The sequence below is a fragment of the Cygnus atratus genome, chromosome 5 (assembly GCF_013377495.2).
Source record: "Cygnus atratus isolate AKBS03 ecotype Queensland, Australia chromosome 5, CAtr_DNAZoo_HiC_assembly, whole genome shotgun sequence".
Classification (NCBI taxonomy): Eukaryota; Metazoa; Chordata; class Aves; order Anseriformes; family Anatidae; genus Cygnus; species Cygnus atratus.
In genome coordinates, this window is record NC_066366.1 from 23,829,851 (window position 1) to 23,848,221 (window position 18,371).

The following is an 18,371-nucleotide window of genomic DNA, read 5'->3' on the forward strand; positions in this document are numbered from 1 at the left end:
ATATTAGGTTTCTATTGTGTAAACGCATTGTGGGTTATACGTACTCTGGTAGAGTACTTTGTAGGTTGAGATGTTTTTTTGTTACTGAATGGATAAGATTTAAATAACTGGCTTCAGTTAAAATTGTGTGATGATAACTTGGTATTGCAGTTGTTGGACCACTTGTTTTTCTTCCTACTTGGTCTTTTCCTTCAGTCACACTGTGTATTCCTTCACAGATGTGTTTGTGAATTTTTGCTTTGGTTTGGTTTCTGGTTTTGTTTGTTTGATTTAACTTCTTCATAATCTGAAATGGTTTAAATGCACTTTTATAATTGCTTATACTGAGAACTGGATGCTATCATGCCATATGTGAATGTGAATTTTTTTGTAGAATTGTGTCCATCAGAAAGTTAGTCATGAATATGCAAGAAATTTTCCACCAAGGTTCTGTCTTAGGCCCCTGTGTAGTAGAAGATAAGGATTTTGTACTGAACGGTTGTAGTAGAATCCCTAGGTGCATCTGCTGTATGCAAAGTATTTACAGGTAGTCTCTTTTACTGTCTTTCAAGTAATTGATTCAGTTCAAAATCAAGGAAAAAGCAGTTTTGTAAATCATTTTTTAAAAACCTCCCGCAAACATCTATTCTGTTGCAATGGTTCCTTTTACAATGTAGGATCTTAAGTCATTGAGCAATTTATTCCAGCACCTGAAGACTGTCCAGTTATCTAAGCAAACTTACAACTTGAAAACTATTCCCTAATACAGTACTTTTGGTGAGATACTGAGAACGAATTGGAACTTTAGTTTTCCAGAGCCTCTTCCTGCCCCTCAGGACACTTGCTGTGAGGTTCAAACATTGTTTTCAGGCTGATGAGGTAATTCCTAGTGTACTCTCTGCACGCGGATGCACATCTGTTAAATCGTATGGGAATTTTGCCAAATTCCACTTTTTAAGAGAAGTACTTATGTGGTATTATCTTTAACCAGTTCTCCATAGTTGCTGGTGCTGAAATGACTAGAATGTAGTAAAAAGAATATCTCAAGACACCTTAATGGATATTCACTGTGGTCAATATTTTCAGACTTGATTTCTAAACTAGATTGAAGTGAGATTTTCTGAAGTGTGCATGAGTGTTTGCAAGGCTACTTAAAGTATCCTCAGCAATGTTTGTGTGGGTTGCCGTCTTCATTTTAACAAAAAGAGAGTGAATAATATTGATACTGTAGGCCTTCCAGGCTAATACAGAAGGGCACATGCTACAATGGGCTGCAATTCTCAGTCCCCAAATAACTCCTAGTTTTGAGGTGAGGCTCTGCCATGCTAGAATGAGGTAAAATGCTAATGCAGAATGCTTTTAGCCAGGATCAACAGTAGTTCTAGGCTGCTTGAGAGGTCTCTGATGATGACTCTGGTCCCTGGGTTGTAAGGAAGTTATCTTTCTTCCCTGGGACCTGGCTGACATACCTAATACCTTTTTGTGCAGCAGCAATGCCTTGGTAGAACTGTCTGAGCACTATCCTGTTCCTCTCAGCTAGATTTTAATTAAAAAACATCTACAGAACTCAAATTTTGTTATATTTGAGTAGAAATAACTCGAGATGCAGTTGACTATCTGTATGCAGGAAAAAGGAGGTGGGAAGAGTTTGAAAGTTGGCTGCTCTGCAATGTGGAATAGTAAAAGGCAATTCCAACAAAACCTGGAAGTTCAGTCATCATTCTGGAAGTGAATATGTGTTTAATAAGATTCCTTTCCAAATATTTGCAGTTAAGCAGAAGCGTTTTCTCTGGCTATAAAACAAAGTCTGCCATTCTTTCCACTGTTAACTGCATCTGTTTATACAACTGTGCCAAAATGGAAAGCAGTTGCTTTGGTATCAATACATTAAATTATATAAAGAATAATTTGAAAAATCCATTAATTTATAACTGTAATGTTTCTACTTCTCTAGCTTTAAAATTTTGGTAGGAATAAAAAATGAGGCTGTCAAACTGCAGTGGCTGGATTTTATATGATGTTATGGGGGGGGCTTAAAGTGATTAAATAGGCATGAAAAACATTTATAAGGGTATGTATTTACATTGTTCTGTGAAAAGAAAAAAATGGAAAACCAGGTGCAAAACTGAAGGGAGTGGCACTAATAGGAAAGAGTTTGTTAATGCTCTTTGTGGTATGTTTGGAAAGCATACACACACTCACATATAACACTTCATGTTGTCTTATGCAACATAAACTGTGTTTTCATATAGGTATTGTAACCCAAAGTATTTTTTTCCTTTGAAGACACAACAAAAATATTCCTTAAATTGTATTTTGAACAATGTATGATTAAATCTTACTTAGAGATACATATTTCTTCCCTCATCATATCTTTTATCTGGAAAGCAGTGAGGCTGGCATCTTATTCTAGACAGTGATGCAGAAGGTGTTTATTTAAGCAGGTGGGTAACGCAAACTGTTTTTTGTTTGACCTTCTGGGAAGGACTTCGGGGAAAAAGTATGTGTTTAGACTTAGGATTAGTTTGTCTGTGTTGTATTTGAAAACTTTTCCATGTGTTTTTCAAATTGGTGTCAAAACGTTTTGTCATGCCTGAAGAAATTGAAGGAATTCATCTTTGATTAAACTTCTGTGTATTTAGGGTCATTGACATCCACTTGCCTTATTTAGTAAGTGGAGAAGATGGGAGCTATGCAGCTGTTCTGTGCTTTTAGCTCTTTACATTTCTGATGGTGACAAAAAGCAGAATTACCAAAGAAGGGAAAGAGGAAAGATGGGCAAAAGTAGGAAATGCAATTCTGAGAAATGAAGTGACTTATCAGCCATTTTGACACCTGGCAACCCTTGAGGAGCAAGCAGGCATTTAAACAAGCCTCCTATCCCTTGCTTCATTTTAGCTCCTTTTGCTTATTTTTGGTAAGGATTAAAGTCTTTCTGAGCTCACACTGTTGAATAGAAGAGTAAACAGGAAGTGCAAGATGCAGAAAGGCAGGACTTGTGGGAGTGCAAGACCAAGAACACAAGTTTTACTTTGTGCAGTGCTTGTGAGAGAGATGACTACCATTGCAAAACAAGGATGAGAATAATATTGAGGTGGAAGTTTAGTAGGTATTTTGCGACTTTGGGGGAAGTGATGGAGAGGTAAAGTCTATAAGGTTCTGGAAAAGTACAGAAGATCCTGCATATGTTCTCTTCTCATTCTGTTAATATCCTATATTGTTCAGGTATCTAACCTGGGATCTCTTCTGTCCCACATTCTTTTTAAATGAAACCTGTTCCCCAGAAAAAAACTCCTTTTTTAAGAAACGAGATGCAGAAATGAGCTGCAAAACCACAGACAGTGCTCGCAGCAGAACAGTTAGTCCCAAGAACTGTATGCAGATAACTATATGCAGTTCCTAAGAACTGTATCTGCATAGAGCTCTTAGTGGGACTAGCTATTTTCAGTTGCGAGCATGTTTTCCTTTTTTTTTTTTCTGTGCCTAAAATTAATTCTGGAGGTGACCTGTCTACTTAGTAGCACTGTCATCTCAGAGCATCTCTTTGTATTAGTAGCTGAGGTCTAAGAACCATGGCAGGTCTCAAGGTTGCAGGAAGTTGGACAACCACAGTGGTAAGGCTCAAAGTTTTACAAGAATTAATTTAGTCCCTCTGTTAAATCAGTATTTAGTTGAAAATGTTGTGTGAAAATATACCATAAATTTTGGTATTCAAACTGAAAACTGGAGTTCATAGCAAAGCTCACAACTATCATGTGAAGCTGCCTAGAAATAGTTTTCCTGAAATCCACATGGTGTACTAAGACAATTTCATGCATCTGGTCCTTATTCTTTAGTACCTAAGTATGCGAGAATGCACAACTTTATTTAATTAATCAGCTTTATTTGTCTGACTGTTGAAAAGCTATCTGGGGAAATTTGGGAAGTCTTTTCTTTGAGTACTTTGTACATTTACAAAAATGAAATCTGTCATGGATTTCTTTAAACATTTGAGACATTTCCACCACTTACTCTTGCCTTGTTCTCTGAATAAAAAACCTCAGACTTGTGGAATGGAGAAGCAATTGAACAGAGGAACAGAAAGGTCGCTGTTCTTCTGAAGGTCAGAAGCGTCAGATCACTGGACTAACTAGTAGCCATAGCTTGCTAGAATTCTGCACAAGACTGTCAGAATTTTAGTCAATGAGCTTTTGCAAGCATATGAAACAGTTGTTCCCTTGGAGGCTGGGACTGAAGGGACTTGCTGAATTAGAATTAGATTTAATTGCACAAACAGAACTCTGGAGGGAGAAGGCAGCTTTTCAATATGTAACCCTGGAGAACTGAAAAGTATGGAGGAGTAATTATCTCTTTCACGGTCCGTTCATAACCTACTTTTTTTTTTCTTTAGGAATGGGGTTTAAAAAGAAAGCATTTCTACCACAAGTGCCAAGTCATTTTTATTTATTAAAAAATCTGTATAAAATCTGTATCAGATATTAAACAGTATGTTAATAAAAATGTGCTGCTGCTTTTAAATTTACTCTTTTTATTGTGATTGACTCAAAAGTTTAGAAAACTCTTGGCTGTTTTTCGACTTCATCTCACTCTGAGAAGTTTTTGCTTTAGGGCAACATTTCTACAGCAAGATAGGAATTATTAAATTCTAGATGCAGTCACTATGAACTTGCATCACACTACCATGGTATCCAGTTTAACATTTTCCTCACCAAAGATTTATTTTAAAGAAGCGTTTAGGCTCTCTTGCATTTTAAAGATTTTTTTCCCATCGTTAATTATTAACAGCTACTTTTCATCATCGGTTATTTGTGAGCTGAGGTATGAATATCCACTGCAGCTCTACAGGATGTGACGTACAGCTAGCTTATGCTGACCTAACATTAAATTGATGGGTTGTTTTGTATTGAACTACAGATACAGCCAAATATATTCAGTAGAATTCTTCACTCAAAAGCAAACTTCAGTCTGTCAGTCTTACAAATGAAAGTAATTTTTTAGTAATTTTTTAATTTTTTCTCCTACTTCATTTGCACTATTACATTTTCTGAAGAACTAATGACAAAATAGCAATAAAAGCTTGGGCTACTTAATTTATTAATCTGTAAGAGCTATGGAGTACTTGTGTAGTGTCCAGTTATTTAAAAAAATAAAAATTAAAAAAATCTTGTTATAATGTGAACAGATGCAGCAATCACTAACTGCTTCAAGACTTTGTACTTAATTTCTCCCTTCAGTAGATATTTCAATCACTCAGCACTTTAGAAATACACTGAGATATGACTAGAAATTCTGTGAGGCAATCAAACCATTTTTCATAAGATTCCTAATTACCTAAAGAGTTTAAAAGTTATTTAATAAACATATCCAATTTAAAGAACATCCAAAGCTAAACACAGATATACAGAATCAAGACTTCAAGCACAGATGTTTTTTATATATGCATTTCAAATATGATACAGTAAATTTCATAATGGGGTGGTTTAGAACCTTCACCTTATAACTCAGGGACAGGTGTTTCAGGGCAGGTATTTAAGGAGTTATCACTCCTCATCGTTTTGTCTTTTCTGTACATGATGGACATGTAAAGATACTTCAGAAGACTGACAAAAAAAAAAAATATTCTGGGTTGCAGATGCAATGAATTTTGACTGACTTTTGTCTGCCTTAGCTTTCTGTGTGAAGAGCTGTATTGATTCACTGCTTAAGATTCCAGTGACATGCGGCACTGGATTCTAGCTTAGGTCTGGAGTTCAAATACATTCATTTCAGTGCGCTCTAAATTATGAGAGCAGTGACTTTCTTGACTTTGTCACAACGTGATCTAAAGTTAATTATTTCTGCCTCTTATTTTTGATCTGCTTTTTAAAGTGTTTTACTTAAATACATGTCTCTTAAACTTTAACAACCTCTTTGAAACTTAATGCTGTGACTTATTTTTATTTATGATGCAAAAGAGTTAGTAATGTCTTAAATCCCAGAAGTAATGCTGTTTCTGGCTCAGTGCTTTTTGGTTATTTGTTAATGTACTGTTGTGGTGTTTTTTCCTTTTTTTCTTCTTATTTTCTTTTAAGGGAAGGTCCTCGGTGTCTTCAATTGTAAATTGCTGTAGTTGACTTTTCACACATTCTTCCTTAACTTACCAGTAAGTGTATATTCCTTGCAATCAGATAAATAAGTCTGTTTTCCCTGTGTCATCATCAGATGCACATAAATACTGTGTGGACCTATCTATTGATGGCTTCCAAGCAAATGCGTTTTGTCCACACTGTTGCAACTTCATATTTCAAGGTCTAATGTTCTTCTACCAAACCAAACGAACAAAAGCAAACAGTAACACACACACACTAAAATTGAAGCATAATTTTAACATTGTCTTTTATTAAGGTAAATAAAGAGTTTAGCAAACACATCTGTATGACTTGTCAGAAAGTGTAGCTAGGAGCATGTAATTGCTTCCAATTTTTTTCAGTTTTTTTCAGATCTATGAAAAGACTTCTTACATGTTTGCAATTTAACACCCACTCAGTGGCTTGTGTGGAAGTGCTCTATTTTGCAAAGCAATGTAATGAGCAGCTGGTGAGGGTGGCTTTTCCAGCTTCAAGGGAGTCTGTGCAGTTTTAATGACTTCCATGCTACTGTCAAGCTGTCATGGACTACACGAAGGTTTTAAAGCATGCTTGGTGGGTTTGTGGGTAGTTGTGCTTAGAATGTTCTGGAAACTCTAGCTTTTTCCTTTAATACTGAGACACAAAAGGTGAAATGAAACTAAGTCTATTTTGCTGCAGACAATAATTACAAGTGAGAGACCTAAGGCAAACTGACAGTATTCCAGGAGGGTCACACCAGCTAACTTGAGACCGAATTTCTATCTAAAACAATGACTGAGATGTTCAAGAGCCTTATAACTTCTTTTGTAGGACTCAGCCTTTCCAAACTTTAGTGTGTTGTGGATGATATAGGACCAATCTTCCACTCAAGATGTTTTTATACTTTATCACTAACAGGAATTTTCAGAAGTTGCTGAAGCTTAGACACCCAAAGTGGTCTTCTTTTTGCTGAAGTGCTGAGTACTAACAGCTCCAGCTGAAGAGAAAGCTGCTGTCCATTGATTGTTAAAAGTGCTATACAGATAAATTTAAATAATTAGATTATTCAAATAGGAAAACATAAAATTAGCCAAACAATACATGGAGTTTTTGACATTGTTTCATCATCAAATCTGTAAAATCCGATATTTTTCACCTTGAAATAATAAATTACCTCTGTTTTCAAGAGCACCAGAATGTATGTCATGTACGAGCCTCCAGAGCAGTGAGAAGTTTGTTGAAATCAAATTTAGGGCTGTACATCTCATAATCTGTTACCCAAAAGATTCTGAGGAAAAAAATAGCATTTGATCATACGATTGTTTTGTTTCGTGCTTCCTATTTTTAAATGCTTTGTTTTGCAATACTGCTGGTGTTGATTCTATATGTGGCTTACATATAGTATGCACATTTTTACTTTTAACACATTTAATTCGGCCGTATATTATTGTGTAAATTTTCATAGGAGTGGAATAAACCAGAGATACTAAAATTTGAGCCACTCTTAGATAGCCTTCTACTATTAGTATTACATAGAAAATATATGGAACTGAGTCCAATATATGAGAAAATATATGGAACTGAAGTTTCATATTTCAGAGTCGTCCAAGCATGGAGACCATTGAGCAATCACTGAATCTTTAATACTCATCTCACTCACTTCTAGTCTTTGCATTTCAATAGTTATTCTGATCTAAGTTTGCTGCTACCTTTCTGATACTGTGTTGATTTCCTCTGTTCTGTAACATTTGACCTGTGATTCTGAATCACATACTATGCCAATTCGATTCTCAGTGTTTCAGCTGCTGATTAAGAGACCTCTGGCAATCTGTTCATTATATTGTCATCAATAATCTGGTCAATATATTGAGTCCAGCTGTGCTCTCTAGTCTGAGGTAATTTCTCAGAAACAATTATCTACCATGTAGAACATTAATATGTTTTTTTTAACCTACTAAATTTTCCATGGAAATGAATTTTCTGTTAATAACACATTAAGTTCCCATAAAGCTGCTTAAGCTTTTACCATAGACGTACATTGAAAATGTGTAAATCTGAGATATTGAAAAAGAACTTTTCATATTAATCAGAATTTCCATTCTAAAGCATCAAGCCACTGACCTCTACAATAGTAAATTTTCATCCTAAAAAGCAATGTTAGCTCTTTTCACCATGTGGAATGATGAGGCATTACATCAATATTTAGTTACTGTACACCTGTGCCCCTGAGTGCAGAAGCATATGCAGTATGTGTCTTCAGATTTAGAAGCCTGTTAGCTTGTTAGTTTTCCTGGTAATTTGGGTAAAGTGAGTGCACAAAAAGAAGCAATCCTTACTACATAAGTCTTGATTATTTAAGAAGCCTTCTTTAACTGCCAGCATCTAAAACCGAAGAGGAAAGTAACCATTTCCAACACTACTTTTTTTGGAGGGTCATATGGATTAAAAGGATTTTAGGAAATAGATTTTAGCATGGAAAACAAATAACACACCGGCCTTAGTAGTTTGTATGGTACTATCATTCAAAAAAATTTTTTCACTGAGAGTGAAAATGTTTTAAGTTGACTTAACATACATCAACAGGAAAATAACATGAATGTAATAGTGAGGATGATTATATAAAACACCTAAAATTGTTTTAAACACTTTTGTGGTGGTTGAAAGTATGTGTAGTTATACTGATGAAAAGAAAATGCATTTGTTTAGAAAGAAAGTATAGTACAGGAAGCCATTTTTCCTGCTCTTGAAAAGTTAGCTTTAATGTTTAAGTACGCTTTGAATACCTGATGCTGAGTTAAAGATGTGCTATTTTGAGTATTTTATATTGACTTTTTTTCCCCAAAAGCAGAACTGTCATGTATGACTTATTCCCATTGTTTGTAATTTTTAACATACTTTGTTTGTAACATGCAAGACTGTTCTTTTTTATGGGCTTTGTTTATGGTACCTACTATTTGGAGGAACAGGATGGAACGATTTCCACAGGCTGTTTGTGGTTTGGGGGGAGGTTACTTTCTTAGTGCAGTAACTGTGTATACTTACGTCTGTTGACTGTAACCTGGGAACTGAATGTCATAGATGTTAGATGAATGACAGCTACATGTAGCATCTTATGAAAAGACTGGAGAAACCTGTAGCTTTTTCAGTCCTTCATCGACATTGAAGTCAGTCCAAAGTAACAGTTAAATAAATAAATACATTCATGCGTATATGGACATATACTTGCATGGAGTTGTCATGTTTGTTCTCTTATCTTAAAAAGAAAAAAAAAAAGAGAGAGAAATAAATGAATAAGAGGCTGTATTTGAGAACCCACGGCTAATTAGCATGGTGAAATGAAAATACTAAGGTGACAGTAAAAATGCAGATGGGAAGAGCTCAGCTTTAGTTATGTTTTTTTACGAACTGTTGGGAACTAAAGCTGATAATGGCTGAAGTGTATCTAATTTTGAGTTGTATAATGCTTGTGTGAAATTGTACCATCACATATAGAAAATACACCATCAAAATTGCTACTGATACGGTGAACCGAACAACACGTTTCTGAAGTATTAAGCCCATTTCAGTTGTATGCTTTTTCTTTTATATGTTTAGTGACAAACAAGAAACCGGCTCAAGCTTCTATTACGAAGGTCAAGCAATTTGAAGGCTCTACATCTTTTGTCAGGAGAACGCAGTGGATGCTCGAGCAGCTACGCCAGGTCAATGGTATAGATCCTAACCGGGTGAGTTTGAACAGTTATGGAAAATGAAAACTGAACTTTTAAAACCTGATTCACAAATCAGTTACATCTTTCATTATTCAAAAGGCAGATGGAAAGATGAGATACAGGATTAAATGCAAATTCTCAAAGAAGAAAGAACTTAGTGTGGTATGTGAAATAGATTTTAATGGGAAAGATGGGAGGAGGCCAAAGCTCATAAGCAGCTTTTTTCTTCTTTCTTTCCTGTCTTTCCCTACTCTTCCTCCTGCTCACTCTCTTCTTTGTAAAGAAAAATAAGAGCCGTGTTTGTCTTGTCTTCAGCTGTAAGCCTCTTGGGTTCCATTTTGGCATGTAGCTCTGTTGTAAGAGTAGTAAGCAGAAGCAAAGACAGGAGAGGTTACTGAGGTTCAAGTGCGTGGAAATATTTTGAATCTTGCTTTTTTTCTAGGACAGTCCTCTCCTCAGATCCTTCTGCATTTCTTATCTTTCTGTACAAAGGGCTGTGATGTGGTTTATTTGCTAGTTTAAATTTAAAGCAATTTTTGCTTTTTGATTTAAAACAAAAATTAAAGCAAACAAAACCTCACAAAATGTTTTGGAACTCCTTCCAGAATTTTTGCCTCAAACATGTTTTTTTAATGTGGAATATACAGACTGCCTTGAGCTGTCTTGACAAAGTCACACAAACATGTAATAAGCTTACGAATACAAATCAGAAAATGATCACAAAGCAACTTCACTATGTGCGTTGTACAGCAGAATGTTTGTAGATAACTCCATTGGTTTGCTCAGGGCTGTACTCTGATCAGCTGCCTAAATTTTAGTGGCTTAGTGGTGCAGACTGTGCTGTTACAGTACAGTCTTGTTAACAAAAATGAAGCCTTTGGAGTTATGTGGAATTTTCTTTGAGTAAAGGGGCATTGAAAATGAGAGCAATGATACGCAAATATGGGATATGAGTTTTAGGCCCTTTCCCATCAACTGTTAAGCAGCTCTCTAAATAGCAGCTTGAGATACTTTCACATTGAAAGTCCTATCAAATTCTTCAACTTAGAAACATTCCTTTAGGACTTGTTTTCTTGTGATTCCTAGTGCCATTGACTCAAAATAGAGTTTAGTGTATTAGTTTACAAAATGAATTCTAGCAAATATCACTAAATGTATAGCAGCAGTACTCTTACAGAATCCATTTACTTTGGTAGTTGGTGCATGGTACAGAGGTGGGGGTTTATTTTATTCTGGCAGTGCTCTTTTGTTCTTGTTATCCTGAGATCTATACAACTGTTTATGATAATAAGTTAAATACAATAACTGCAACTTGCTATTTATTTTCCTTCTTTGAGTGAATATAGAGAGCAGAACCACATCTTCTATAATACATAGCGAGAGCAATTTTGAGACTGAGAGGCTGAATACGTTAAAATAAAAATGTCTGTGTTAATTCAGAAGAAACATAGTAACTATATATCTGTAGCTAAAGAGGATTGATTTCTTATGAGATTCCAACTTCTAATTCTTTGGTCTAAAAACCATTATTTTCAGGTATTTTTTTCATAGCTGAATATTCCTCACTAAAAGAAAAAAATATTTGTGAGAAAAAATATCCAGCCTGTGTTTTCATCCAAAAATGTGCAAAAGAAAAATAATGCCAGGATGGTCTTTAGTTGCATGATATTTTTCTTTTTTTCCTACGTAACTGCTTTTTAGACAATGACAGTTCTACATCTTTTTCCAAATCATTAATAAAACCAAAGTAATAGTAATGTATTTTTTTTTTCCTTCTAGGATTCCCCAGAATTTGATTTACTATTTGAAAATGCTTTTGACCAGTGGGTAGCAAGCACAGCTTCAGAAAAATGCACATTCTTTCAGGTTCTTCATCACACTTGTCAGCGATACCTTACAGACAAGAAACCAGAATTTATCAACTGCCAATCTAAAATTATGGGAGGTAAGTCAATTGAAGCTGGAGTACTTTATGCAGTTGGACATGAAATGATTTGCACCTGGGTTAGTTTCTGTTCAAATGAGCTTGCTACCTATCTACATCTTGAAATCATGGGTCTGAATACGCTGATTTCACGGTGGTGAAATACAGGCTTCACAATTTCTTCGTCGAGCACCACTTCAAATTCTTACAATATTTTTTCTTATGTTTAGTTCTAGAGATAATATCCACTACCCACCTTGTGAGAAGTCATTCTTCTCCCACCCTTAGCAGCATTGTTTTCAATTTGTTTCCAAAAATATTTCTGGGCTGCCTGGAATATTTCCCACCCGAAGTCTGTTCTACAGGGCCATTTCCTAACAAGTGTTCCCAAAAGTGTTTATTACCAAATTCCTGTAGGTTTTTTAAAATTTACTTTGATCTTGACAGAAATCAGTTAAGTTTTATTTTCATAATTTGTTTATCCTAAGTTATCTATCTGATGTCTATCCAGGATTAGACATCAGGTTTAAAAAGAAAAATAAAGGGAGAGGGGAGACATGGGGGGACACCACCTGGTCAATATATAGAATTGTTGTTTACCATCCGCTTCATGAACAGCAAACACTACTTTTGGGGGAGGATTTTTCACTTATTTCACAAAATATTCTTTGGGAAAATAAACCTTTAGGAAGGTAGGTTTTAGTTGTTACCTTATTTCTGAAAATAGTCACCTTTTTATCTGCTCTAAACCAGAATACTTCTAAAACCTTTTATGCCTTCTCTGTTCCACTCAGCTGGAATAAAAAGTTATTTTTGCTTTTTCAGTGAGTCTTGTAACATTTGATGTCTCTAAACTGTCAGAGATGCACAGGCTGGCTTGGGGTTTGGTTTGTTCGTTTTCCCCCAAGACATCAAATACAAATACAGCCAGCCTTACTCAACTCTTTCTGGTAGTTCTATCTTATAAAACTAGTGTGTGTTCTGGTATGCTGTCAGAAATACATTTTGTGTACCCACCTTTGTATGCTCTTGTTTTTCTGGCTGTAACTTTGTCTTCCATCCCTTTCTTCTAAAACACCAAAGGTAAACTTGGGGAAGGGGGAATCATCTTCAGTTTGGCGCTTACGTTTTAGGTAGTGACACTGAGGTTACCACCAACTTTGCAGTCAGAGCTGTTCTGTCAATCATACTTTGCTTTTAGTGTCTTCTAAAACCAAGATAAAAGGCACAACATTTTCTTCTAAACGTCCTTTTTTTTTCTCTCTGTTCCATTAATCTTCTTTCCATCATCTTCAAAAGCTTTTGAATTACATTATATTTAAAACCTCAAAATGTATTTATCTTACAGAGGCATGCTTCCTGCACTGAGTAAAAATAAACAAATAACTGTCATTGCAACTTTGAAATATCTCCAGTTAAAGGCAGCCCTCCATGATACATAGCGCCATGAAGTTAGTTCGGTTTACTAGGTTATGTTAGTTGGTCAATTACTTTGAGGCAAACAGAGAAATTCAGTGACCAGAAATAACACCATTCATTGACTTTAGAAGCTGTTCTGTTAGTTAGTAGTTCACTGGTTCAGACGCTCAGCATCTGCAGTTCTGCTAGTTCTCCTAGTAAGCCCAGAGATGGGCCAACTACACATCAAAACCCATTAAGTCTGAAACCTGCAGTATCAGAGATCTGCGTAAAAAATACAGGGAAGTATGTAACAGATTTTGAATTCATCCTTACTGGAGAAAACAGAGCATCAGTATAGCCAAGCAAGCCAAACGTATACCTGAGGATATATCTTGAATTACATTACAGTCGGTTTCGAATTTGCAACTCTTCCCCTCCACTTTCCCCTGGTAATTAACCAAAGCAATAGATTCAAATCATTCGGAAACCTTAGCACTGTCAGATTATGGAGAAAGCTTGTCTTCGTCCCTTCGTCCCACTTCGTGCCCTTTATGTTTTAAAGTAGCCTTTGTTTTAACTGATATTCTTTTGACCTTTCTGGGGGATATGCACAGTAATTTCCTCTTGGATGGTTTAACTTCTAATACCAAACAAGTATGTTTTTAATAAATTATTACAATATATGCTTACGTAATGTTATAGATATGCACATCAAAGATGTAACGTATCTTGTAACTATACATATTTTCTTTTTTTTTTTTAAAAAAAATAAAATAAAGGACCAAACTTCTTCCCAACTGGAACTGAAGATGAAAGAACTTGAAGGGCTTATTTACAAGCTTACTAATTGAGCCTTAGTCCTTCCTAAAGGATATGAGTGAAGAAAGTGAAATTCATGCTGTTTCTGCAGACAGTGCTTAAGAGCTTATCCTTAAGTAAATAGGTGTCATCCTGTGGAACTGGAGACCCTCTTCATTGACTTCCTGAATTTACTCCACACACACACACACACACACACACACACACACACTTCCTCCTACTGGCCTGATTCTTCTTCTCCAGAACTATTTTTTGTGTTGAATATGGTGTAAGGATGTAGTCTGTGGAGTTGAATAGTCTACGTTGTTTTCTGTAACTTGCTTAATGACATTAATTATAGTGATAATGAGAACTGATGAAAGGAATGGGTGCTAATTCTCAGAACAAAGAACAAATTCAAATTTGCAAAGACTGTAATGAGATTCTTCCCTGTGTTATCTTGTATGAAATAGTTTATCTTTTGTTTGGAAGGGCCTCTCTATTGCTTACATGTGGTTTCTAGATGTTGCTTTGGGAAGGGGAAGGCAGGCATTTGGAAAGAGATTTTTTTTTTATTAAAGTAGGAAATACTTTCTCCTTCCATATCTTTCTGATGTACTGGCTTCAATACTGTTATATGTCTAATTTGAGGCATTGTTGTGTTATGTTAATTAAGTAACCAAGCTAATCAGGTTGTTTTTTTTTTTACATCAGTAATGTGTTTAAAAAAAAAAAAAAGTTGGAGGTGAGCAGTGAGTTGAATATTTTTATCCACAGATTATGATCATTATAACAACTTAATTGTTGACCTAATACTAGGCTGATACCAAGAATGCATTTGGTCTTTATATTTCTGGGTAGAACCCTGTAGATACAGTGTTTGAAACCTCAAAGATTCAGTGCCTGTTACAATTAGGAGTTGCTGCCACCTTTAGACACACATTAGAAATGCAGAATCCTTGGAAAGACAGGTTGAAGGAAGATGATGATCCTGCAGTGTTTTTGTTTTAAGCTTTGTCTTATAAGCTTTGGTCATCCTGTCAAATTAATTAAAATATTCTTAGAAGTTCAAAGTAATGATATCTTTGCCTCTGTAACCTTTCCTCTAGGACAGCTGGCAAGAGTTATTAATGAATCATTTTTTCTCTTCTCCAAGAATATATTGCCAGTGTGAGAATGGTAATGAGTTTCTTTTTTCATAAGCTATTGACTCATCTTAGCTTCAACAATCTAGGAATAGGACTTTATGATGTTTTCATTAATTCTTTGGATTTATTTGAAGATGAAATTTCTACATGAAAAAGCCAGTTTGCATTCAGTTTTAGAATGCAAATCTATAGTATTTTAGAAAGTCGGCCACTGTGTCTTATTTCCAAATAAAAACAAGGACAAACAATTATTGCGAGGCTATGTTTTGGAAAGCAGATTTCACAGAGGTTTTGAAGTTTGCTAGTAACTGTAAGCTTTAAAGCAAAATATTTTTGGTCATGTTGTATGAAAACCTTTTGTATATTGAAAGAGATGTTCATGAGTTATATGTGGTGGACCTGGTAAACATATAGTAGCTTTTTCCATACTATGCAAGTTTAATGAATGACTAAATGAGACAAATGGAATTAGGAATTAGGATGGGAAGAAAGCCTATTGCTCCCCCTAGCCTCATTCCTTTCACGTCTGATTCTTGTTTTCACCTCTTACCTGATATAGTGTTTGAAGAATTGTGTGCTTGAGCATCTTACCCTTACTGACTTCCAATTGTAAATTAATTCTGATGCAAATGACTTTGACAAAATTAATCTAAATTTTAAAAAAAATCTATCACTTCATTTTGGCGACATTTTACTATTTTCAAATTACTGGCCAGGTGAATCTTAGCAATGTTTCTTTATGGGAACTACAAAATTCTTTGCATTGCATTAAGATATTTTTTGCCAAGAAAATAAAGGTCATTGTCAGTCTAGAGACTGAAATATTAGAAACTATTTTCTTTTTACTGTCAGAGACCATTTGAGTTGCTTGCTTTCATCCTCTGCATATTCATGTTAAAATTAATTCTGCTTTACCATTTGTTTTTATTTAGCTGTATATATTTTATTTATCATAAGCATAAAAGCTATTTGTTGAGATCTGAATGAATTAGAATCATAGAATAGCTCGGGTTGGAAAGGACCTTAAAGATCATCTAGTTCAATCCCCCTGCCTCGTCCAGCCTGGTCTTGAACACCTCCAGGGATGGGGCATCCACAGCTTCTCAACCCTCTAAGTGAAGAATAGTTGAATGCTTGTCCTGTAGAAATATTGCATATAACAGGCCTCCAAATTAACTTTGAAAAACAAGAATCTTCCTGAAAAAAAAGCACATTACATTCTTTTAAAAACTGGAGGCTTATGTAAAATCAGAAGGGACATTTATTGTTACATTTATTGTTTGGTTCCTTTTTGATCTATACAACTTTCAGACAAGATAATATACAAATCAGAGAGCAATATATTTTATTGCATTCTGAAGAATGAAGGTCTAAGTGGGATGTTATCTTCACAGTGCAAAACAATTCCTGTTTGTCACGGAAATGACAGAAGTTTTAGATCAAAATACTTGATTTGGGTGTTTACAGAGCCAGAGTGGAGTTCTGTGGTTTTGCACTAATTAAGGATTTTTAAAGTTTCTGGTTGGTAGACTTTTACTAGTGTAAGTATTAGTTTAGTATTGAAAATACTAACTTAGATCTGTTCTGATTTATATAAACATATTAAATTTGAGTTTAAAGTGTTTGAGTTTAAATAAATTTCTCAGTTTGGAAGAGGGTAAAAGAAGTGTACACTTGACACATAGATGTCTTTTAGAAAAGCTTACCTTCTATGATTTGTCAATTTGACTTTTAATATGTTAATATATATTTGCCAGATTTTAATCCTTAATTTCTAATTTCTGTAGCTCTGGCTAAACTTCAAACTCAAGTACTATATTTCAGGGGGAGGGACAGGGCATCAGAACTATGTGATCATGTTGAACCCTAGAAGAAAGCAAGTCTGTAAATGTAATTAGCCTGAAAAATGTAAGTAATATCTCATACTTTTTTTTTAATGGAACATTTAGTAAATGTAAATGAGATTAAGACAAAAAGATCAAAGAAAGAAAAAAAGTCACTTAGCTTATAAAATTAGCTGCTTATATAAAAACATCTAAAAGTTTAGCTATCCGCATGAATATGAATATAATGATTTTATTAATATGCAACCTTTGGAAGTAATCTATTATGCTCTTGTTCTTCTGATCATCAAGAAAAGTAGTAATTATTGAGCCTTAGTAATTATTGAGCCTTCATTGTGTGCAGTTATTACAGTTCTCCTATTGCATTACTACATATCTTTGAGAAGGTGGTAATGCATACTGGTAGATACAGGAGTAGACAGACCACAAGTCTGATCCACTCTGACAGTTGTATTTACTTACTTGCTATTCTTCTCTCCCTTATAAATCAAATACAATTGATTTATAATGCAGTGCTACTGAACTGCTATATTATACCTGCAATGCATTCCAGCACCTTTGAGCCATAAGCTTATTTGTATTTTGTTTCATTGTGTGTCTGTGCCTCTTTTTTTTTTTCCTAGGAAATTGCATTTAAACTGAATGTGTTGTTTATCATGGCTTGACAGTTACTGTACTGTTGGTTTAGATGTTGTGTTTTTTTGTTGTTGTTTTTTTTTTTTCCTGAGTTCCGCTTGAAAAAATGCTTATGTGAAAGAAAGTGAACAGTCTGTAAAATCAAATTGTCTCTGAATGTCAGTCATGCTAGGAATCTGATTCCAGGACAAAGTAGTGTCACAGCTCCATCTGTGACAACAATAAGCTTGTGTGGTTCCACTGTTGCAGTTCGGTGAACACAAGAGATCACATCCTCCAGCTGTAATGAAAGTTACTGTATTTGAGATGAAATACAACTGCCCACACTCAAACTAATGATGTCATTGATGAGAACTTTGCAACATCTTTGAAGTACTCCCTCTGGGGAGCTGAGATTTGCTGTACATCTCTAAAGAAAATTGCTGAACAAAAGTTAATTTGATAGCCAATTCAGAATGCCCGTTGTAGCATGACACTAATTTTCTAAGGGTATAATTTACTGATTTTCTGTCTTTGTCTTCACAGTATTTAAACTCGCTCATAAACTTCAAAACAGATCAGATTTGCATCACCTTCAGTCAATATAGACCTAACGCATTGTATTGCATCTCTGCAGCTGTAGAATATCTTGTGGGGATAAGAGTCATGATACTGGCATCGCCGTATTGATTTCCAGGGGCAGAGTCTGATCAAGTCTGAAATAACAATCGCTAAAAACAGCTAACCCTCCCATTGTTGAAGGTATAAATTAGAAGCTGGTCCAAACTACTGGAAGACCAGTTTCACCTGCTAATCTTGATAGATCCTGTACTGCTATCAAACTGTGAACAAATTCTGTAGTAATT

The 18,371-nt window shown here is 35.1% G+C and overlaps 1 protein-coding gene across 3 annotated transcripts in view; it reads left to right on the top strand.

Annotated features, from left to right (window-relative positions):
• Positions 1 to 18,371, top strand: part of STXBP6 (syntaxin binding protein 6) — a 111,114-nt gene that overhangs the window by 79,493 nt on the left and 13,250 nt on the right. For 2 of the 3 annotated variants that reach the window (XM_050710933.1, XM_035552134.2), the window contains 2 exons: positions 9,660 to 9,790; positions 11,555 to 11,720. In XM_050710933.1, the coding sequence (XP_050566890.1) occupies positions 9,746 to 9,790; positions 11,555 to 11,720 (211 nt within the window). In that variant the 5' untranslated portion in view covers positions 9,660 to 9,745. Of the gene's footprint in view, positions 1 to 6,050; positions 6,122 to 9,659; positions 9,791 to 11,554; positions 11,721 to 18,371 lie in introns of all 3 variants that reach the window. The other variant, XM_050710932.1, reaches the window with a different exon arrangement.